Here is a 23130-nt window from a genome sequence, read left to right as displayed (position 1 = left end):
ATACGTTGAAGAACTCACTATACTAGGTATCTTTGGTGCCCATTTCAGACACAGATCATGACAGTCTGAGGATCCTAAACACGTGGATTAGACCGTTCTCATGATGAATGTTCTGAATATGAAACGCTAGAGGATTCAAGAGGAATGATGAAGTAGTTTATCAATATTTTTTAATGTAGGATATAAACACAGTAAATATTCCATATTGATACCTCTTAAGAAAATTCCAGCTCAATGAATTATCGGCTTAATCCAACTTGCCGTATTACTATTACATCTCGCGACTTTTAGATGTCGCCTAGGATAGTTGGTTAGAGGTTGCTACCTGGAGGCTAGTGGTGGCATCCACGTAATCTGTCAGGAACGGGCATCTACGTTTAGCTACCGCCACGCCCCACTGAGCTACTTGTAGGTACTTTGTTCAAGGAGTAATTGCAGTGTTTTAAGAGGTACTTACCTGAACCTCTAACTGGCAGTGGGACACTTTTGGAGGTTGCGCCTCCCAAATGACGCTTAGCTATAGCGTACTCAGGCTGCGACAATGGTAATGCTCTGGTCTTGAAATAATCTGTCCCCTTATGAGCCAAGCAACGAGTCGCCATTTCTCAACGAACAAACTCCTGCTGCACAAAAAGAAACAACAACTGGTTTCTATTCCACTCTTTGTCATATTAACCAACCATACGAGCTCGCCAGCAAGACGACCGACCCGTGGAGCCCTTTGCGACTTTGACCCTGGAATAAATGCGACACGGATAAGAGACTCCATACCAAAGATTGACGACCGCCAACGACACGACATACAGGTGGATAATAGAGACATAATCACATGCCCATACTCAGCAACGAGAACGAAGGAATAGCGTCTTGAAAGACGAAGAATACCAATAAAAAGGAAAATTATAGCTCTGTTGCATAACCGCCACAGCATGTCTGCGGAGCACTGCTAGCTGTCCATCTCCCATAACTTCACCACTCCCACACAACACATTCTGTCCCTCCTTATCACCAGGAGTGTAGTCAGGGATGCCGCCCTCACAACAATACCGACCTTCCGACCCACCCGATTCGCCTACGAATGACTCGGACTCCGATCTCGATCTTGACATCCAGGAGCTCGACCCAATATCAACCACACCAGCTCCAAGGGCTACCAAAGAGCATCCTCCCACCGAGCCCGAGACTTCGCGGATAGCCCTGCGAAACCTTCGTATGGGTGGACTGCGGCGTGCTGGAAAGCGGAATCGGGGGTACGGTGACCTCGGTCGGGATAGAGATGGAAACGACGAGCACTCTGAGGCATTGTTGGGAGACCGTAACAGCAGCACGCCCCAATGGTCAGAAGGAAGTGGCTACAATGAAGATGACCAGCCGTTACTAGGAGGTCAGCCGTCACAAGGCCGAAGGTCCATCAACTCGGACAGAGTCTCCTCACGGTTACGGCTTCCTAGTTTCATGTCGAGTTCCAAGAAATCAGACACGAACGACACCGAGGACCGAGAAGACGATGACCCCTCTTCATCTCGACATGTTGCTGTGGGCTCAACTCAGCCCGTACGCTTTCCGAACAACATTATCTCAAACGCCAAGTACACCGCCTTGACATTCCTCCCAATCACTCTCTACAACGAATTCTCCTTCTTCTTTAATATGTACTTCCTTCTCGTGGCACTATCGCAGGCGATACCTGCCTTGAGAATTGGTTATCTGCTAACATACATCGCCCCGTTGGCATTTGTGCTTTGTATCACCATGGGAAAAGAGGCGTTTGACGATATTGCTCGGCGGCGAAGAGATACTGAAGCCAACTCGGAGGAATATAAAGTCATTGTCTTTCAGGATGCCGATTTGACACAGACTCCAGTTCGCCAAAGGAAACTGCTCAAGTCAGAGGTGTTGCAGAAGCATTCAAGAAAGAAGTCCAAGGGAGCCCGAGAGAATCTCTCTGATATTCTGGAAGAGGAAAATGTTGAGGCGCCACCTCCATCTTCACGAGCCATTGAGGTCAGCCGCAAGTCTAAGGACTTGAAGGTTGGTGATGTTCTCAAACTTACAAAGGGCCAACGTGTACCCGCCGATGTTGTTATATTGAAATGTTTATCTGCCGAAGTGCCCGCGCCTGCACCTATTCTCGAGGAACCTGCGGAAGAAGAGACTCTATTAGCATTCGACGGCGAGGAGCCACAAGGAAAAGGAAAGCAACCTGCTGAAGCGGCCCCAGAACAAGAGGCGGAAAGTGGACCAGGAGGTGAGACCTTCATCAGGACTGATCAGCTGGATGGTGAGACGGATTGGAAGCTCCGACTTGCTTCACCACTTACGCAAAATCTACCAACTGAGGAGTTCGTCCGTCTTCGTGTTACTGGCGGAAAGCCAGACAGAAAGGTCAACGAGTTTCTGGGTACAATTGAGCTTGTCGAGTCTCGGAAGGATGCATTGGCACATCATGCAACAGTAGGGGAGTCTGATGCATCCCATACGGCTGCCCTGTCGATCGACAACACGGCTTGGGCCAACACTGTCATCGCCTCCCAGGCCACGACGCTGGCTGTTATCATGTACACTGGTCCCCAAACACGCTCTGCCCTTTCCACAGCCCCTTCACGTTCCAAGACTGGTTTGCTGGAATACGAGATCAATTCCTTAACCAAGATACTGTGTGCACTGACATTGGCTCTCTCAATTATTCTTGTCGCTCTCGAGGGTTTCGGTAATACCAAAGACAATGTTTGGTACGTCAAGATCATGCGATTCTTGGTTCTATTCTCTACTATTGTTCCCATCAGTCTTCGTGTCAACCTTGACATGGGCAAAAGCGCATATTCTTGGTTCATTCAACGTGACCCTGGTATGCCTGGGGCAGTCGTTCGAACAAGTACCATTCCTGAAGATCTTGGCCGCATTGAATACCTACTCAGTGATAAGACTGGCACATTGACTCAGAACGAAATGGAGATGAAAAAAATACACGTTGGAACGGTATCCTACGCAAACGAAGCAATGGATGAAGTATCGGCATATGTCAAGCAAGGCTTTTATGTCCCGCCATCGACAGATCATGTCTCCCAGAACATGCTCATTACTCCTTCATCTACGTATTCCAGCTCTGCAAACATGGGTACGACACGTACAAGACGCGAGATCGGCACTCGTGTTCGTGATGTCGTGCTCGCTCTTGCTCTCTGTCACAACGTCACGCCTACTGTTGATATCGAGGACGGCAAGGAGGTTACTGGATACCAAGCATCTTCCCCTGATGAGATTGCTATCGTCAAATGGACTGAATCCGTTGGTTTGAAACTAGTATACCGTGATCGAAAGAGCATGGTACTGGAATACGCCAACAGCAAGAGACCGGTGGTTCGCGTGCGGATTCTCGATGTTTTCCCTTTCACTTCCGAAGGCAAACGCATGGGTATCATTGTCCACTTCCATGAGAATGCCAGTGTTAAGAACCCTAGCCTGTCAAGTGGTGAGATCTGGTTCTTCCAGAAGGGTGCTGACACAGTCATGAGCTCTATTGTTGCGTCAAACGATTGGCTCGATGAAGAAACTGCTAACATGGCACGCGAAGGATTGCGTACGCTTGTTGTTGGCCGCAAGAAACTCTCATATGGCCAGTATCAAGAATTCGCTGCTCGATACCAGACAGCATCGCTTTCTATTAGTGGACGCGATGCTGGCATGCAACGTGTGGTCTCCCATTATCTCGAAAAGGAACTAGAACTCATCGGCGTCACCGGTGTAGAGGACAAGCTCCAGAAAGATGTTAAACCGTCCTTGGAGCTTCTTCGCAATGCTGGTATCAAGATCTGGATGTTGACTGGTGACAAGGTAGAGACTGCTAGATGTGTGGCGGTCAGCTCCAAGCTTGTGGCACGTGGCCAATACATCTACACGGTTTCGAAGCTCACGAAGAAGGACAATGCTCAGGAGCATCTTGACTTTCTCCGAAGCAAGACGGATGCTTGTCTCCTCGTGGATGGCGACAGCCTGGCCCTCTTTCTCACGCACTTTCGCCTCGAATTCATCTCCATCGCCGTTCAACTGCCTACTGTTGTTGCCTGCCGTTGCTCGCCAAACCAAAAAGCCGAGGTTGCTAAGCTCATCCGCGAGTACACCAAGAAGCGCGTGTGCTGTATTGGTGATGGTGGCAACGATGTATCCATGATTCAAGCTGCAGATGTCGGTGTTGGTATTGTTGGTAAGGAGGGTCGACAGGCCAGTTTGGCTGCCGACTTTTCGATCGAGCAGTTCTGTCACCTGGTCAAGCTCTTGGTCTGGCATGGCCGAAACAGTTACAAGCGAAGTGCTAAGCTTGCACAATTTGTTATCCATCGTGGCCTGATCATTGCTGTATGCCAGACTATGTACAGTATTGCCATTAAGTTTGAGCCTGAGGGTTTGTACAAGGTAAGTTTCATTTCGTCGTGTCGCTCTATTCATATAACTAACATCTGTAGGATTGGCTTCTTGTCGGCTATGCTACTTGTTATACTGCAGCCCCTGTGCTGTCACTTGTACTCGACAAGGATGTGGACGAAGACCTCGCCAATCTTTACCCCGAGCTTTACAAGGAGCTGACAACTGGACGTTCTCTCTCATATAGGACCTTCTTCGTCTGGGTATTGGTGTCAATCTATCAAGGCGGTATGATCCAGGGATTGTCACAGATTCTCACCGAAGTTGATGGCCCCAAGATGGTCGCTGTCAGTTATACCGTCCTCGTCCTCAACGAACTTCTTATGGTGGCTATTGAAATAACCACCTGGCATCCCATCATGATCATCAGCATTATTGGTACTTTCCTTTTGTATATTGGTTCCATACCATTCTTGGGCGGGTACTTTGACCTCGAGTTCTTGATAACTTGGTAAGTTATCTCCTTTCTAGTTTCAGTTGCAGCTTACTTACGCCGTTGTAGGGGATTTGTCTGGCGTGTTCTGGCCATCGGTGCTATTTCCCTGGTACCACCATACGCTGGCAAGCTGATCAGGAGGACAATGAAGCCTCCATCTTACAGGAAGGTTCAAAATCGTTAAGTCGTCATGTCATGGGTTTGGAGTTTTGTACTGGCGTTGGATGACCACGTAGACGGCGCCACTGTTACCACTAGTATTACGGGTTTTATTTGTACCATCCCATAGATGATGCTATGCCTCTTTATTAGCGTTTCCAATTTTACTAGAGATTATGCATGCGTTCTATTTTGCAGTGTTTTACATCTTGAGAACTAACCAGTCTCTTGTCAAAGCAGGGTTTTGCCTTTGCAAGTGCCCAGCTACTCCCGCTACTGGTCCTTGTGTTTGGTGTCCGCCTAGCCAGATCTTGGGTCCAGCATAATGCTCGATGAAGCCATCTGGACCAGAGACGATGAACAAGTTCTTTCCGGGCGTGGTTCCCGCAGGTGATTCGCAAACACAGCCAGGTCCCTCAGGCATTGCGAATTCGGAGGCGTGGATGTGCATCGCCTGGTCGTGGAATCGGCAGCCCGCGTTGAAGGAAGCTACAATTCCAGGAGAAGCTGCAATAGCGCTGTTGATGCCATTATCCTGGAAGCGTGTTCCCTCCTCGTCAACAACGACTTGAATTCTCAGACGATCGCCATACGTCTTCTTGAGATCTTGTAGACGCTTGGTCACAGGACTGGGACTCTCAACATCGAGACCCAATGCTGTTGGCCTCTTTTCCTGCCAGAACTTCCACGATGATGAACTTGGAGAAGCACTGTTTTGTACCTCCTCTCGCTTTCTCACAGCCCAGAGCAAATCAACACTTGACTTCTCATTCGCTTCCAACACGGCCTTTGCAGCCTGAATACCAGGAACAACACCCGTTCCACCAGCAAGAAAGACAAGGCGAGAGTGCTCTCCCAGCCGCTCAGCAAGTTCAAAGCCCACATGAGGACCGCGCAGGAAGACATCATCACCGACCCGTCTCCGCCCTAGATAATTCGACATTTCTCCATCGCCAACAACGCGGATGTAAAAGCGCAGCGCACCATCTGTTGGATCCTCGTTGGACAGCGGCGGGAGAGGCGTGTAGTGTCGCGAGATCTGCACCTCGGGCTGCTTGAACTCCACAGACCAGAGAGGGTTCTTCCATTGGCTATCTGAATGGTTGAGATAAGGCAAGAAAGGATTTGGTGTGCGTGGTACGGCGGTTATGACGAATGAGGTTGGTGAGATGGCCTCGCGGGCTGTGATGGCGTAGGGGACGAATGTTATGTCATTGAGTGTGTTTGGCCGCGAGGGTGGTGTGAGGAGATAATAACCACTGCTCACGAGAACTATTCCGACGAAGATCAATGAAGGGAATATTCGTGCTTGGAGAGGAGCGGAAAAGTTTGGTTTGTGAGAGGCGTATCGTTGGGTTGGTGTGATGGATGGGTTTGGTGACGTTTTGAGAGTCCTGGCCTGTGAAGCAGATAGTTGACTATATATTTGGCCGCATCGAGTGAGATTTCTCCCATAATATGTTCCAGTTCGTGAAAAACCTGGGAGTATCCTTGTTGTAGCTCTCATCATGTCTGCTCTTGAATGAAAGCCCAATTTTGCTCTCAGAGATTTTTTCATGCAGTCAAGAAAACCTGATACCAATGTTGGAACAATAGGATGCCGATAAGTAATGAAATGAGCGTATGTTCTCAGTAAAGATGATTTTTCCTTATGGCCGAGACGTCGTTGAATATCAAAAAGCGTCCTTAAGATTCTTGTAACAAAAACTCAAGATGAATTTCCAGTTTCGGTCACGTGGGTCCTTGAATCGCCTCAACTGATAGACATCGTCATTGATGAACACAACTTATGAATCAAGGATGAGAGTATTCTGTATCCAACGACCCCGTAGATGTGATTAGATGTAAAACTCCATGTTGCCAGAGTCTATCATATATCTACAATACCTGGGTATCCAGCGTCTATCTATACATAACACTATCTTACACTCATATCCTCAGCATCTTTCGCTGAGCATCGATTCCTCCTCTAAACATATCCGCAACCACATTTCCCTTCACAATGGTCTCTTTCACGATACCTTCCACGTTCTTGGGATCTACTCGTCCATACCATATCCCATGCCCAGCCAACGGATGCAGCTCGCTGCCCATCTTTAGGTCAGGAGGTAGATAGATGATAACATTGCCCGCAAACTTGTGCCCTCCAATATGACTGATCATACCAATCCTGGCAGACGTCTTTTCCTCACCAGCCTCGCCTTGTATTCTCTGCGTTTCATTAAGATTAATCTGCACAGGCCCATGCTGAACATCAAACCCCTCTTTCTCCAGCTTCTCCTCAAACTCGGTTGCTAGGACAGGCGCCATGATGCCGCATCGTGCATCACGCCCAGTGTGTCCACATATCAGCACCAAAACATCGCGCACATCTTGGACTCCAGGGAGAAGTCCCTGATAACCCTCTTTGCGGGTCAGACGGTCTCGATGTATAGGCGAGAGACCGTCATGCATGCGGTGAAGCTTCTCAGGGAGCAAAAACCCCTTGGCTAGAGCTTCTACGCTGTCGAATGACACCCGGGGGAGGAACGGGATGTATTTGAAGCTCGGTAGTAGATAGGCAGACGTTGTCTGGAGTTGAGGCCGTGGTGATGTAGAGCTAGGAAACGAAGAGTTAAGAACAGAAACATTATGAAATGGCTGGAAGGAATTAGCAAGATAGTTCACATGTGGCGCAAAGGAGATACCGACATCACTATAAGTTCCACCTCGACCAAACAACTCCTTGAGATCCGCAGCGAGACAATCACCGTCATTGTCGTCCTCTATTCTCGACGGCCAGTCTGCATTTCCAGTACATACGAGCACATGCTCAGCATACCCAGCAATTGCGCCTTTGAGAGGCCCCTCACGATCTAGAGGCAGGTCATCAGGCATCTTGGGGGGCTCAGCACAGCCACATGTTGGCTCTGGACATGTTGGAATAGTGTTGAATGGCGGCGGAGGCGGAGGTCGTGTTCGTCTAGTGCTTTGGGCGTATGCTCTCCGAGGTATGAGAGATAACCTGGAGATGCATCTCTGTGTGAGGTTTATTGGTGGCCGCAAAGGCATGGTAAGAAGAATATGGCAAAATGAGCCTGTTGTCGTGTATCTCGTGAGTGAACCTTTTTTTTTACCAAATTCGCGAGTGACTAAATAAGAAAATGAATAGACCGAATATCGCGGCCGGGGTATTACGATATATACAACAGGTAATCATCGTTTTTTTCGGAGGCGAACAAGATATAAAATCCCCCACTTCCCGGAAGATTCGGCCCCCACGTTTCAACGACTAACACATGCAATGAATGTTCCATCAACCAAGGCTTGAATTGAACTATGTAGTTGAAAACGAACAATTTGTGTCGCTGGAAAAAGCATGGCTTGTATAATGAAACTCGAAACTAAACTGGCTAATACCCTCCAATCCAACTCCCATCACTAACCATTCCAAATGCTGCGTACAATCTATTCATTAACACCGCATTGCAACTTCTTAAATATGCAATGAAACCCTATTCAAAACACTGTTATACCAAGCCTTGCGGCTCTCTCACCTCTTGGCCCTCTCACCATTCGGCCCATACTCCACACCATGTATTAACAATGAACTAATCAAAGTCTCAGAATCCTGGCGCACCCTTCTGGTCGCAGTATCCCGGATGCTTAGGATCAGCGGTGGCCCAGCTCATCGCAGTAAGAGTTGTTGCATATGCCATCGCAACGAATCCAAAGATGCAAAGCGCGATATCGGCCACTCTCCAAAACTTCGTACGGGCAATGGCCTTGTAGTGAAGCATAGGCTGAGAAAGTTAGCAAAGTACACTCGAAGGGCAATGGTTTTTTACTTACAGGATAGATAAAGACAAGAGGGATACAAGCAAAGTTACCAACAAGCGCAACGAACTTGTCCAGATGGTCGGCTCCAAGCCAAGCAATGGATGCGCACAGCATCACAACAAAGAAACGGAAAACGTTCTTCTGCCACTTGACCCAAGGGTTGTACTTGCCACTGCGAGTGAAAAGCTCTGTCTCGGCAATACGGATAGCAGGGAAGATTTGCAGTGGTGTAGACAGAAGGATGGCAACAGAGTACAAGAACTGAACACCGTTGACCATCTTGTTGTCTTGGGGCAAGTTGAGAAGTACGACAGTCTCAGTGTGAGATCCATATGCGGCATATGAGATGGCACCCATGCCGATGAAGAGAACTGTGATGATGATCATGACAATGAGAAGAACGCGAGGGAACTTTTCCGGATGTCTCATTGACTCCTGGACAGGAATGATGAGACCGATTCCTTCGAAAGTGAAGATGGCGGTTCCGATAAACAGAGTCCAGTCCTTCTTGTTGAACATGATGATGTCGGCAATACCGTTTTGGTTGAGGGTCAAGATATCGTAGTACAGAAGATAAGCCAAACCAATCAGAATGAAAGCGTCTGCGACCAGAGCAGTAAACGCCAGCTTTCCAATGTCTCGCAAAAGAGCAAAAGGCAGGAAGATGATCATTTGGATGAGGATGAGCCACTGGATGCTGATGGAAGATTTGCAGTCGGAAACAGCCCGCACGAAAGCTTGCAAGTTGGCAGCCGTAAAGACAGTATAGGCCGCTACGAAACCAATTTGACTGATGACAATGGAGCTTAGGATGAGAGTACGCATTTTCTTGCCGTACAGGGCACCGCCCAAGTCACCAAAAGAACCGCCAATCTTGAGTTGTGTCTTGACGAGAAGTACGAAACAGTAGTAACTGAGGGCAGCGACTCCAAAAAGGATCAGGTTGCTAAAGAGCATGCCTCCGTTGAGGTAGGCGCGAGGCAGGAAGAGGACACCAGTGCCAACGAATGACTTGAGAAGCAGCAAAGCAGCGTTCATAGGACTGTTGTTACCACTACCGCCACGAACCTTGCGCTTACGTCGGCGTCGTGACGGTGTCAACAAGGCACTATCTTCCATTGGCTCTCGCTCGTCGTCGGAATTGTATTCGTCGGTATCTTCTCCAGATGAGAAGTACTCGTTTGGTCCGAGGTTTTCGTCATCCTCCTCCAACTCTTCACCGGCAAAGTGTCCATAGATGGACAGGAACTCGAGGAAACTCGATGTGAATAATCTTTGCTGGCCGGGTGCTGGGGAGTTGTGGCCATCCTCGAGATGACCGTGGGGGCCAGGGCTCTGGACAGACCGACGAAGATGGTTTCTTCGGAAACCACCTGGGACCTTTATCGAGTTGATGTCGAGTACTTCGGCTTCCGGCTCAGGTCGTCCAAGATCGAAACTCTTGCTGCGGTTGTATTTCGCTCGTGCCTCTGCCTGCTCAGTCCACTTGTAGATGCCTCGGGTGACATCACCTCCTTGTAGGCGCAAACTGGAGAACTCGTCTTCATTCAGGCCGGCGCCGCCAATATCGGCTGGCTGCTTGCCCTTTGTGTTACCTTGGATCGAGGACTCTTCTGAAGTCGGGTTCTCGTCTGAAGGCTGAACCAGGTGGCGCTTCACAATCTCAGGGTCCTCATAAGGCGCACTAGTACCCAGCGCATTCTGAGAGCGTGAATTGAAAGAGCCATAATTTGTTGGCGTTCCCGAATTCCGAGCGCCCAGAAGAGGAGATTGCGAGCGAATCGGAGGAGTACTAACACGAGCAGCAGGAGTGCCGTGTCGTGGAGGAGATTGGCCTAGAGAGTTGGAAAGAGCGGCAGCAAGAGCAGACACACCAGGACCTTGCATACTGGTTCCTGTCCCGGGCAGCTGGCTCAGGTCATCGAGGTTATCGGAACGCGAGGCAGCATCGGGTCGAGGAGTACCTCCCACAGGAGGCGTAGTTCCAAACTGGCTGGGAATGGGAGAAGCCAGACGCGCCGTCAAATCTGCTCGAGGTACCGAAGCGGAAATCGATCGGGGTCGGAAGCTGGAAGGCGACGAGGACCTGGGAGGTTGATCCGATGGGATTCTCGACGGGGAGGCCATCTTGTACTCGATTGAAAGTGGGACAAGCCTTATCGCATAGTATGTACAGCGTTGCCAATAATAGTTCCGTGTCGCGCAGAACGGTGTTGACGCAGGATGCTAGTCGGTATATAGATGCCCAGCAACAAAACAATACGTTTGTGATGATAAAGCTGAAGAAGTGATTAGACAGCAAGAAAAAAAGAATGACGACAAAGAATAAGAGAAACAGTCTCGGGGACGGAGATTATATCAAGAAGTCACGAGTGGTCGGATGACAGATTCGATTCAATTGAGTCAGGTTGTACTGGAATTTCTGTTTGGAGAAAGAGGATTGGGTTGGATTGGAAAGATAAGGGCTTGTGCATGCTTTGGGCCTGCAGGCTGTCGCCTGTCGCTTGTCGCCTGGGCTTGCGTGGGCTTGCGCGGGCGGCTTGGAGCTGCCCTGAACGGTGAAGCTTAGACGCAGGGAAGTCTAGGCTCTGGGGTCTGGTGACTAAGGTTAAGGGCAGTTGCCGGGGCGGAGCTAGGCTATTAGTGGAGGATATAGTGAAGACACGGCGGAGACACTGGAGACGAGATGGAACCTATGAATATCGGCAGGTGAAAGTACTAACATATGCATGCACCTGCTATGTACAGTACTAGGTAATGTAAGCACGTTGAAATGTAAATCTAATGGAGTCTGCACCTGCAACCTTATCGTTATCTTCTGTCTGAGGAGTTTGGTGTTACTACCTACCAACTCGGGCTTACAACCGTCGACTCACTTCTGGGTAGCAGTATGTAACGTGTCAGAAAGTTGGTATTCTGATGTATCAATGATCGACGTCTCGTTTGTCTCGTTTGCATATGTTTTGTTGAGGCACAAAATGATTACCATTCTGTAGGTATTGGAGGATAACGACTGAGCCGCATAGAGGACATGTTCATGCTTACTTGCCTGCTTGCTGCATACAGTCTTCGTATCCCAGAGCTAGGCATTAATATTACTCAGCTTGACTTAGATGCTGCACCTCCAAACGATGATCCCTTTTGGCTTTACCCGTCCTGCCCGTCAGTTGGTGCGGCGGAGCGGGCACGTTTCTCCAGTCACGCTCAGTGGGGGCGTCACGACCCTTGAGAATCGGGGGTCAGATGAATGAGGCGCATGTTTGCCATGTAAAGTGATACCGGTATTTGGATATATCTAGCCTGGAGGATCTCGATCTGTATCTCGTTCACGGTGTTGCACTAAAATCACCAGATCTGGTCTACCCGTCTTGTTTACAGTAGTACCTGAGTACGGATATCTCCTCTGTTGTTAGGGGCCATACCATCCTGTGAACATAGCGTCCACTCCGCCTTCTCCGCTCCGAAGTGATAGACAGAGGAGAGGAGACCTTGAAGCTTGATATTCCAAGAGTGGATTCCGTATAGCCATGGCCTACGTCATGCTGTAGCACCCGCAGCGCCTATCGCGATACGATACTACACTTGTGCTTCACTAACAAGCCATCAAAACACACCAACTGCGCCAAATCTGCACATGATCCCCGACTTCCCCACAAAGAGAGAGTCATGAAGGGGGACTATCAATATTATTATCGCCAAGTCTTTGTTGTTGTGTTGTTGCGAGTTGCGAATAGATATATCTATCTTAGTACCTATCGTATGTCTTTAGCTTATATCTATTACTCAGACCCACTGGAATGGATGGACTTTTAGCGCTGAATATATGTACCCGTGCTGACCTATGGACCCTTGAAACATGCCCGCTAGGTGTAGCCCAGGCAAGTAATAGGTGCCCAAACATATGTCCCCAGTCAGTGCCTTCCATCAGTGACACCTTCGGCCTCCGGGTGACCCCTTCTGTGAGCTCATCCTACAGAAGCCCCAGATCTGTTCAACAATGTCTCCCTTGGGCATGTTGTGGCGGCCTTGATTGGTTTCTGACAGTGGACGTTCTGGCCCGTATTATCCACACTCATCACCACACTAACCACACCCAATATGCAGCACGCGGGAGCCTTCAGCTTGGAATTCTCTTGGCATACAGAGGATTAACGACACACTATCCAATCGCTAAACGGCCCTTGGACAATACAATAGAAAATATCATCCATTGACGTCTACTACTTTGTTCTGTTCTTCTCCTCAAAAGCCTCACTTTGTCTCTCCCTCACCGTCTCAACACCTCTAGTCTGGTTCCTTTATCACACCGTCTCTCATGTGGGCCGTTGCTCGCTACTTCTAACCCCTCCCTCGTCTCGTCTCGTCTCGTCTAATTGACTGACTGACTGGTTGACTGACTTCTTCTCCCGACTGCATCATGACAACACCTCACCAGTCGGATGTCAAGGGAGTTGACAATGGGGGAGACCGTCACCGAAATAGCACTTCCGAGTCCCATGCCAGACGACTATCAGTCACGATGGACTCACGCCACAGCCATAGCAACAAGCTGGGCAGCATATCGGGTGTCTACATTCCTGTTTTCCTCAATATCATGAGTATTCTCATGTTTTTGCGCTTTGGCCTCATCATTGGGAAAATCGGGTTTGTGGGCATCCTCGGTAAGCTACAGATTTCTTGTTTAGACACAAAGAACTAATCGTGCCCCAGGATTGCTTGTCACTGCATACTCCATTGATCTGTTGACGACACTTTCGTTGTCGGCTATCGCTTCCAATGGCGAAGTCAAAGGAGGTGGTGCCTATTACCTCATTTCGAGGTCTCTAGGTCCCGAGTTTGGTGGTTCCATCGGCATCCTCTTCTATCTTGCTCAGGTCCTCAACGCAAGCATGAACGTTGTTGGTCTTATTGACTGTATCCGACTGAACCTGGGCCCAGCTTTCCCAGAAGGATATTGGACTGGCTACTTCCTCCAGACGGCTGCTCTACTCCTCTGCACTGGCCTGTGCTTCCTAGGATCTGCGACTTTCTCGAGGGCGTCCAACGCTTTGCTTGCAATCCTAAGCTTAGCCATCATCAGCATCCCCGTCTCGGCTATCTTCAAGACTCCCTTCCGTGATGAGGATCTCGGCATTCACTTCACTGGGCCCAGCTTTGATACCCTGACTGATAACTTTCTCCCTCATTTGAGCAGTCCTCACTTCAAGGGTCTTGAGACATTTCGTGATCTATTTGGCATCCTCTTCCCGTGAGATCCTGACTTGCAATCCAGTATCTAATCCCTACTAACGGTGGATTAGGGCTACTTCGGGTATCTTTGCGGGTGCATCCATGTCTGGCGATCTCAAAGACCCCAGCAGATCGATTCCTCATGGAACGTTATGGGCGATGTTGACAACCTTTATCATCTATTTCGTCGTGATCCTTTCTCTGGCTGCGAGTACCACCCATGACTCTTTCTTGGCCAATGACAATGCCATCTCGCTCATCAACCTATCTCAGCCTGTGATCCTCGCAGGTGAATGCGCAGTCACCTTCTTCTCAGCTTTGATGGGTCTCATTGGTGCTTCTAAGCTGTTTCAGGCTTTCTCAAGGGACAAACTTCTTCCTGGCCTTGGCTTCTTTAGCAAAGGCACGAAGCATGGTGATGAACCGATATATGCTCTGCTCTTGACTTATGCCATTGCACAGGTGGCGCTCTTTGCGGATCTCAACCAGATCGCTACCTTCATCTCGATGGGTTACCAGATGACATTTTTCGTCATGAACCTCGCGTGTTTCCTCCTCAAGATTGGGTCTGCACCCAACTTTCGCCCGAGCTTCAAGTTCTTCACCTGGCAGACCGCATTTGTTGCTGGCATCTTGTCCGGCTTTGCCATGTTCTTCATCGACGTAACGTACGCCACTGTAGCTATTACAGTGCTCGTCTTGCTCTTTCTGCTCATCCACTACCTTAGTCCTCCTAAGCACTGGGGTGATGTGAGTCAGAATCTGATCTACCATCAAGTGAGGAAGTATCTGCTACGTCTCAGGCCAGAACACATCAAGTTCTGGAGACCACATATTATACTTCTCATCAACAACCCCCGTCGGCAAACCAGGTTGATCCAATTTTGCAATTCGCTCAAGAAAGGCTCGCTGTATATCCTTGGACATGTCATTGTGACTGACGATTTCAACTCTGGTGTCCATGAAGCCAGGCTCCAGCAGCACGCATGGACAAAGTACATTAGCGAGTTCTCCAAGATCAAGGCTTTTGTGCAGCTTACAATGTCCCCCACGATTACTTGGGGCATTCGAAACCTGATACTGTCAGCTGGACTTGGAGGTATGCGTCCAAATATTGCTGTGCTCGGCTTCTACAACATGGAAGACCTACGGAAGTCTAACCCGAGACTACGCGTGCCTGATGTCCCCGTCTCATTTTCAAGACAAATGCAACGCCCACCCAAATCCAACGGCAAGGCTCCCGAAAGGCCTCGAAGACGCCGAGGAGACACATCAGCCAGACTCATGGAGGGCATACTCCCTACCGATGTCATTCGTACGGAGAACATGATGTCGCCAAAAGAGTATTTGACCATTCTAGAAGATCTTGCCCTGCGGTATCGACTCAACATCGCAGTGGGATGTGGTTTTGATGCTCTAGAAACGCCACGAAAGGATGGCAGTAATACCAAAAAGTACCTTGACCTTTGGCCGATTCAGATGTCCGCTGAAGTGACGTCTGATGGCAAGAGCTTGCTGACTACAAACTTTGACACATGTGAGTAGAATACATAGAAATGTTAGGTTCCAAGCTTACAATTATAGACACTCTCATTCTTCAACTCGGACATATTCTACACAGCGTCCAGCTCTGGAAGCAAGTATATACACTACGAGTCATGGTGTTTGTGGAATACGAAAATGAAGTGCACGAAGAGCATGCCCGAGTCCTGGCACTTCTTGAAAAACTGCGAATTGATGCAGAAGTCAATGTTTTCTGTTTGTCATCGGGCGAGTTGAACACTTATGAAATCATTGTCAACGGTGTTGGCAATGACATAGACTGGGAAATCGTCGTAAACGATACACTTCGAAATGAAGAATGGTGGGACGATGTTCAGATGTACCGAGGACGCGCAGACAACATGACTTCAACTCAAGAGCTCGACCAGCTCGAACAGATTTATGATTCGACATCTGGAAGACCCGGCTTGTACAACCCCCATGAGGAGATATATGAACGCCGACGCCTAAGTACAACGGATGTTCCCGAGCTGCCACGACGGCCGGCTATTCGGATGCTGTCCAAGATGGGTGTCAGCATGGGGATCCATACACACCATCTGCCGGACGATGCATTAGACGAAACAAGTAGCGAAGACGACGAAACAGAAGATTCCCCAACAGATCTTATCGAAGACGAGGAGATGGGGTATAGCTCTATATTAGATCATGATGCCGGCGACGAAGCCAGCATCGGCCCGAGTGATTCGGTGCATCAGCCATTGTTGGCGCGTGGTGAATCGCATGACCAGGACGGCAGAGTTCGTGGCGACTTTTGGGAAAGGTTTGGCCGGCGTTCGAAGTCTGACACCGTTGGAGATGCGACGGCTACATCGTACGGTACCATGTCATCGACTGCAACGGTAAAAGGCGTTGGGGGAGCCGAAACATCGCAGACGGCATCTACTTCTCAGCCAACAAATGAACGGCCACACCACGAAAGCACAGATTCTGCCCCTGCAGATATTCCCTCTTTGGTCTCACGGGACTCACTGGGACCTTCTGCTGCATATTCTCGTACGCGTCCGGCAAGCCCTTCGCGAGAAGACACCGTACGCCCGTACCGCAGTGGCACGACAACACCAGGAAGGCCGACTCTCTCCAGGCAATCTTCGGCCGTGAAGTTCTCTAGTCGTCCGGTCCCCGAGACAAAGATTGTCACCTCGGAGGCGGAAGGATCCACGCTTAGCTTTGCACCGCCCTCTAGTACAGATTCAGAAACACCAAAAGCTGGGCAGTATCGACCGAGCTATTCAAGGCAGTCTTCTCTAGGCAACTATCCGAGCAAATCACGGCCCAGTACACAAGTAACGTCTGGTGAGAACGAGAGCAAGAAAATCTCTTTTGCGGAGCAGCCTGATTATGAGCCATATTCGGCCCATCATTCTCGGTTCCATTCGCGACGTAGTTCTCGAGGATCTACACAGTACGGAGGCGAATCATTTGATCAAATACCCGAAATGCTCGAGAGATACCGATTAAGCTCTCACCTAGAGGAGGAGGCGCAGGAACCAGGTTACACACCCCAGGGCTTGGAGCTGTCGTTCAACGAGTTGCCAAGCAGAGCTCAGCACCTCATTGTCAATGAATTGATGCGTCAACATTCCAAGGATACTGCTGTACTACTCAGCACTCTTCCTATTCCTACAGAGGGCACTTGCTTGGATGATGCGGCAACTATACAGTATTTGTCCGATGTGGAGGTTCTTTGCAATGAGCTACCACCAACATTATTGGTGCTTAGCAACAATATGACAGTGACTGTCAACCTTTAGATACATTCCATCAATCAAACAATCAATTGAAGCAAGCAATCCAGCAAGCGATGAATTAACAAAAGCCGCAATATTCCCATGATTGACAGCTAGTTTAGCACGGATCGGATCAGACTACTCTGGCCATGTGCACGGTCTAAGTGAGCGAAAAAAGAAAAAGAAAAAGCACAGAAACACACACACACACACACACACACACACACACCAAGGACAATGTTCTCCAACAAAGATGGCGCAAGCCGAGTCATGACCAACAAAGAATGGCAAAGATTGCTAGCCAGGAACAGCCTTGAGAAAGCTTTTTCAGGTACAGGAACCGAGGGTCGGCCAACAAATTAGACTGAACCTTTGATCAAAAGACCTCGATATAGTTTTCTGTGAATTCTTGCAAGTCCTCTTAGATTCAGGGGCCATTCTTACTGGAATGGTCTCGATGTTCTGCTATACATGAATTGTGGATAAGCATTAATTTTTGGTGGCTTGCTGCCATGAATCATGGGCCACATGGCTCACCACGCCGTCCTCTTCTCTTCGGCCATTCTCTCGTCAACTAGAATCGATTAACGAGACTGTGATGTATTTACGAGAGATTATAGCCGGGCTTGTGTTCCTGCTCGGGTTCCCTGTCTCTTTGGAGGAGATGGCTGGGCTGAGCTAGGCTGCCCTCTCAGGTCCAAGCACAAACCTCGTGTCACCCAAACCGCATTCTTGGGATGCAAACTCTTTGTGGTGAGCCGTGCCGTGTTCCCACCATCTTTGACGTCTTGTAGAACACACTACGTACGTGCTACGCAAGCCCAAAAAACTCCAAAGGTTGAGTTGCCCCCGCACAATGACAGTTCAGTTGCTGCTTAGCGTTGTCATCGGGACCTCCGAGCCGCCATAGGTAAGACGCGGCGTATTAGTATTTCGAATTCACTCCAACAAGGTTTGCTGTTCTTCAACCACGAGAAACCTTATCCCGTATTTCCCCAGAAGCTCGACCGCTGACGCCCTGTCAGGATTCACTATTCAGGACCCCTCTCGTCTATCAGTCACTTACATTCCAGTCGCCCAACCTGCCACCACTTAGTCTGGAAAAGGGGACTGATAGCCAAGGTTTTCTTATAAACGAATGCTCAAGGGCCACTCAAAATCAGGTTTTTGGAGATTTTCCTCTTCTCTTATCTATGAACCTCTGAGACATTGGTCTCGAGGGACTTCAGACAAACCCTCGTTCTCCCGCCCCAACCTCTTCGCTCGTCACGATGCCTTCTTGGACCATCACCAACGACGACAAGATGAGCAGTTGGCGGGACCAGCTCTCGCCTCGGAACTTGAGTTTCCGGGGCTTCAGAAGAGCTTCAGAGTCAGTAGCAAAGACAACCTCAACGGCGAAAACAGACTTTACCATGATGCATTATCCTGACCGGCCCACGAGGAGGATCACTGAGGCCGATATTCCCAATGACGAAGAGTGTAAAAAGACACTTGTGAGAATGAGAAAGGCCTCTTTTGCAGAGCAATTACACCACCGAAGACATGAATACCATATTCAACATCAAAATCAATTATCTCCTGTGCCAGAACCAACACCTACGCCAGAAGAACCATTTTCATTAAGACCGCCTACATTAAAAGTATCCCAAATCGAGCCTCCTCGGATAGAACCACCATCATCGTCACCACAACAGTCAGAACAGCCTCGGGTGGAGGAGCCACGAGCACAGCAACCGTCGAGATTAACGTTTGGTCCTTTCAACGGTCCATTCCGATCAACTTACGGTTCACTTTCACCGGCTCAAGAAGAGCTAGAAAACGTCGACAACGATGAGCCTACAGAAACAACGCAAGGTGTACTACAAGTGCCAGAACCAGCGATTGATATTCGAAAAAGTATCCTGGCTGTAGATGATCTCAACTTGGCAACGGGGCCAGCTGCTTCGCCAGTTGTCATCAGCGAAGCCAAGACTATCAGACTCGAACGAGTCGAACGAATCGATAACACCCCCACCGCTTCACCATTCTCGTCACCACGACCCAGCAATGCTTCAATGACAACATTGCCCAAGCGAAAGCCATCAGTACAAATGGTCGCTATCCGTCCATCATCTCAGGACTCTCAGAGGCGCAAGCCTTCTGTTCACACAGTTGTCGTGCGGCGCCCTTCATCAAAACCCCATGTAGATGCCCTCAGCTCTCATCCAACTCGCTCATCTACTGCCACTCAAGTCCACGTTCGACAGGATAGCTTGTCAGATCCAATGTGTCTCGTATGCCACAACGGAATCGCTGAGAGGTCTGGTACCTGTTCAATCTGCGATAGTGACTCGATGACAGCGACTCCCGTCGAGAGTAGCCCCAACTTTTCAAGACTTCATCATAAACCAACTATCAAGAAGTACAACCGCCCTCCGCCACTGGTCTCTCACTCTCTCAACGGCATCGCAAAACTTCACCGTCCTTCTGCATCTCTCACATCAGACCCCGAGGCCAACCAAATCTCACCACCAGCTTCACCTAGCTCGCGCAGCAGCAGCACAGCTGAGACTGTCAAGAGCCTTGCTACCGGACCGTCTGTACCTCCAACGCCCATGTCAGCGTTGTCAACACCTGAGGTGTTTAAGCGGTTCAAGGAAGAGGTTGAAAATCGAGCTCAGGCTGATGATGGTCCTGCATTCGATGATCCTTGGATGGCCAAGTGTAAAACTCCAGAAGATGATGTTTATGAGGATGACTGGGCCGACTACTACTTTGACGAGCAAAACTTCAATGCTAGGCCCGGCAAACAAACACAAAGCCCAGCGCCCGATTTGCAATTTGTCGCAAGCCCAGTTTGCCCCGGTCCAGGTTGGATATGAAATTTACATAAGACGGGTTTCATGTAAAAAGACTGTATAACGTGTGTATTTCAAAATTTAGGTAGCGGGGTTTTTTTTTTTCTATATCCCTGGTCAGATAGCGACAAGCATCTCTTTCAATCATGAGTCTATGTTCATCCATAAACAATTCCTTTTCATCTCTTCGTGACGTCCTTTTCCTCATCTTTCTCTATATCTAAGTTCTGTTTCTTCCTCTATCTATTTACTCTATAGAATTTTAGTAACGGTCAATCCACTTGAATCACCACCGTCTAGTTCTATCAAGCCACCAGCTTCAAGTCTCTTCTTCCACTTGTTGCTTTCATACCGTGCAAAAATCATCGTCATGCGCAGTGTAACATCGCTACTTGAGTCGTGCTCTTGCAGCGCTTCCGCGACGGGCGTGAACGTCCAGCGTCCAAACGCCCAGTTGAGGATGTAGCGACCTGATGCGCTGGGCGCTGGCTTGGGAATATCAGGGTCCGAGTTTGTTGGTGTAGTTGCGAGAGAGACGAGAGCCTTAATGCGGTAGGCCTCGTCTTTAGGCGCGGAGGAGAGGAATGTGATGAGCTTTTCGGTATTTATGCGGGCTGAGGTGTCGGACTTGAGGACAACTGAGAGAACTTCAACTTCGCTCTGGTGGTTGTGCGAGTGTCCGTTCGTTGTGCCGTTGGAGTGCTCATGGCTGTGTCCGTTGGTCTTCTCGACATCCCCCTCTGTCAACTCTTGCGCCAAGCCACCATCCACACCAAAAATTATGTCCATAGGGACTTTGCCCTTGTCGCTTTTGACCTTGGCAACGTCTACCTCCAAATCACCAACTCGGTCGAGACACTCGTCGTATCGCAACATGCTGACATTCTCCCACTTGTTGAAGACGATGAGATCCGTGTAGCGCGCCTGGATGCGGGCTGTGTAGCTGGTATCCTCGTAGCCCTTCCAGTTCTCAACGTCGATGACACTGATGACACCGTCAAGGATGTACTTTCCAGACTCGCGCGCAAGACGGTTTACTTCGAGAGCGAGAGTCGCAGGGAAAGCAGAACCACTGGTCTCGATAACGATTCGGTCGGGGACGACGGTGTCTTCGAGTTCCTTGAGCGCGGGGCCGAGTTGGCCAACGAGGTTACAGCAGATACATCCGTTGAGAAGCTCCTGAACACCCGATATGGAAGAGTTTGCGGCGAGTTGCGAGTCGACTGCGAGATCGCCGAATTCGTTTTTTAGGAGGGCGAGTTTGTAGTCTGGGTTCTGGGCGCGAAGTTGCGGGATGAGGTTGAGAATGAGTGTCGTCTTGCCCGAGCCCAAGAAGCCCGTGACAATGGTGATGGGGATTTGCGGCATTTCTATGTTTGCGACGTTATCAACTTTGAAGACAGTGTGTCAAAAGTTATGTTATAGGTAAAATACCTCTTCAGTGTTAGACAAACAATCAGTAGTTGTTGGGTGATGGTCAGCCCATCAGAGCGGCCCGATAAGATGGACTTTTGCCCGCTATCGGTCTTTATCGGACATGACCCCACCATCTGCTAATTGACGTCACGTACGAACGAGGTTGGACGAAGCTGAAGTTTCAGAGCACAGGACATGATAGGATAGGACGCATTGATCCACGCCAATTGCGTATGCCAATGCCCAGATACAAGCCAGGGAAACATCAGTAGTTGAGGTTACTTCATCAATAAATACGATTAATCACCGTTTCATAATCGTATTCGGAGCATCATCACTTTTCAGGAAACACAACCCGTATAATACAGCAAAGATGACTTCTGAGAACAACAACATCAAGGAGGAGAGCTTCAAGACGCAGCTCGACAACGCTGCGGACAACGCTCGCGAGATGGAGAACCAGAAGCCCAATCCTGTCGTCGAGAAGAGCAAGTTCTCCAGACAACATTGTATCAGTACCAATACTAACATTTCCTTAGTCACGGAGTATGTCCCTGTAGCCGCCAAGGTCTTGCCCGCTCGCCAAAGCCCTCCCAAGGAAGAAGACAAGCCTCCAGGACCTCCCGAGCGACCGCATCATGACCACAAGATTGAAGATTTCGTGAGGGACCAGCACAGAAGTCAAGGCATTGAGGGTGTTTTGGGACAGGCTTCCAATGACGAGTAATGATGTTGCACTTTTTGAGAGGCAGGGTTGCTGCGTATTTAGGCTTTCCGCGAACACGAATGAATGAGCTATGATTCACATGCTTGCTTGATGTTTAATTTGGCGTGAAGCTACATCCAGAAGTGCCGTGAGGATCAACGCTAAACAGCACGTCAAGGATTGATTATCCTGGTCAGAGAACAATCCTTGAGCCTCATGACCTTTAACATGACCTTGCCAATGATGTTAAATGTCTTGGTCTGCATGGATCTTGTTCCTGTGACGCACCCAAGAGCCGCACCTTATGGAACAGCTCTAACGAGGCACAGCAACGCAAAACACGAGTGCAAGATTTTCACAATCAAGACAACAAGCAGCACGCATTTACGGCAACAACGCGCTGGTTAAATCCAGTCGCGCGCACAGCACAAAGCTACAGGTCAAGTAATCAAAATCCTTTTCAGGATGATGAGATGTCCCCCCTTCTTGGCATTACAACGCCTACAGAGATCGATGCGAAACATCGACGCTGGCGAAGAATTTCCTATATCCAAGGGTTATAATCTACTGAGCGATTCCCGGAATGGGAAAGGCAACGCGACACCGTGGGAAGTTAACCAAAAGGTCGGGTGAAGGTCGTGGCGGCTCAGAAAACAATTATAAATTGCTTTTTGATCTAAGGAGCAAGAACAAAAGAGATCGGGAGAAGGTCGAGTTTATATAGGCCTTGAAAATCTTGGAAGCGGGGCCATTCTGTGTGATTATTCAGCAGCGAACCCACCTACAGGACCCTCCACTAAAAATTTCTAT

The 23130-nt window shown here is 49.1% G+C and overlaps 8 protein-coding genes across 8 annotated transcripts, besides 3 other annotated features; 4 read left to right on the top strand and 4 right to left on the bottom strand.

Annotated features, from left to right (window-relative positions):
* Positions 1 to 1026: 1026 nt before the first annotated feature.
* On the top strand, positions 1027 to 5042 carry FPSE_06549 (uncharacterized protein; the record flags this gene model as incomplete). Its single annotated transcript, XM_009259667.1, has 3 exons — positions 1027 to 4413; positions 4464 to 4873; positions 4925 to 5042. The coding sequence occupies 3 exons, from the start codon at positions 1027 to 1029 to the stop codon at positions 5040 to 5042; spliced, it is 3915 nt and encodes a 1304-aa protein (XP_009257942.1).
* Positions 5043 to 5219: 177 nt separating this feature from the next.
* On the bottom strand, positions 5220 to 6524 carry FPSE_06548 (uncharacterized protein; the record flags this gene model as incomplete). The annotated part of the gene is made up of 1 exon (XM_009259666.1): positions 5220 to 6524. One exon carries the CDS (start codon positions 6522 to 6524, stop codon positions 5220 to 5222), a length of 1305 nt encoding a protein of 434 aa, XP_009257941.1.
* A 422-nt stretch (positions 6525 to 6946) lies between these two features.
* On the bottom strand, positions 6947 to 7894 carry FPSE_06547 (uncharacterized protein; the record flags this gene model as incomplete). The annotated part of the gene is made up of 1 exon (XM_009259665.1): positions 6947 to 7894. The coding sequence occupies one exon, from the start codon at positions 7892 to 7894 to the stop codon at positions 6947 to 6949; it is 948 nt and encodes a 315-aa protein (XP_009257940.1).
* Positions 7895 to 8619: 725 nt separating this feature from the next.
* Positions 8620 to 10963, bottom strand: FPSE_06546 (uncharacterized protein; the record flags this gene model as incomplete). The annotated part of the gene is made up of 2 exons (XM_009259664.1): positions 8620 to 8799; positions 8849 to 10963. The coding sequence occupies 2 exons, from the start codon at positions 10961 to 10963 to the stop codon at positions 8620 to 8622; spliced, it is 2295 nt and encodes a 764-aa protein (XP_009257939.1).
* Positions 10964 to 13185: 2222 nt separating this feature from the next.
* Positions 13186 to 13207: a microsatellite.
* Positions 13208 to 13210: 3 nt separating this feature from the next.
* Positions 13211 to 13235: a microsatellite.
* An 18-nt stretch (positions 13236 to 13253) lies between these two features.
* Positions 13254 to 17382, top strand: FPSE_06545 (uncharacterized protein; the record flags this gene model as incomplete). Its single annotated transcript, XM_009259663.1, has 4 exons — positions 13254 to 13497; positions 13547 to 14084; positions 14137 to 15602; positions 15650 to 17382. 4 exons carry the CDS (start codon positions 13254 to 13256, stop codon positions 17380 to 17382), a joined length of 3981 nt encoding a protein of 1326 aa, XP_009257938.1.
* Positions 17383 to 17555: 173 nt separating this feature from the next.
* Positions 17556 to 17587: a microsatellite.
* Positions 17588 to 18629: 1042 nt separating this feature from the next.
* Positions 18630 to 20222, top strand: FPSE_06544 (uncharacterized protein; the record flags this gene model as incomplete). The annotated part of the gene is made up of 1 exon (XM_009259662.1): positions 18630 to 20222. The coding sequence occupies one exon, from the start codon at positions 18630 to 18632 to the stop codon at positions 20220 to 20222; it is 1593 nt and encodes a 530-aa protein (XP_009257937.1).
* A 228-nt stretch (positions 20223 to 20450) lies between these two features.
* Positions 20451 to 21566, bottom strand: FPSE_06543 (uncharacterized protein; the record flags this gene model as incomplete). The annotated part of the gene is made up of 1 exon (XM_009259661.1): positions 20451 to 21566. One exon carries the CDS (start codon positions 21564 to 21566, stop codon positions 20451 to 20453), a length of 1116 nt encoding a protein of 371 aa, XP_009257936.1.
* Positions 21567 to 21987: 421 nt separating this feature from the next.
* On the top strand, positions 21988 to 22341 carry FPSE_06542 (uncharacterized protein; the record flags this gene model as incomplete). The annotated part of the gene is made up of 2 exons (XM_009259660.1): positions 21988 to 22123; positions 22154 to 22341. 2 exons carry the CDS (start codon positions 21988 to 21990, stop codon positions 22339 to 22341), a joined length of 324 nt encoding a protein of 107 aa, XP_009257935.1.
* Positions 22342 to 23130: the final 789 nt, after the last annotated feature.

The sequence above is a fragment of the Fusarium pseudograminearum genome, chromosome 3, assembly GCF_000303195.2.
Source record: "Fusarium pseudograminearum CS3096 chromosome 3, whole genome shotgun sequence".
Taxonomy (NCBI): domain Eukaryota; kingdom Fungi; phylum Ascomycota; class Sordariomycetes; order Hypocreales; family Nectriaceae; genus Fusarium; species Fusarium pseudograminearum.
Note: the sequence above shows the minus strand (reverse complement) of the source record. Positions and strands in the feature narration are given on the sequence as shown.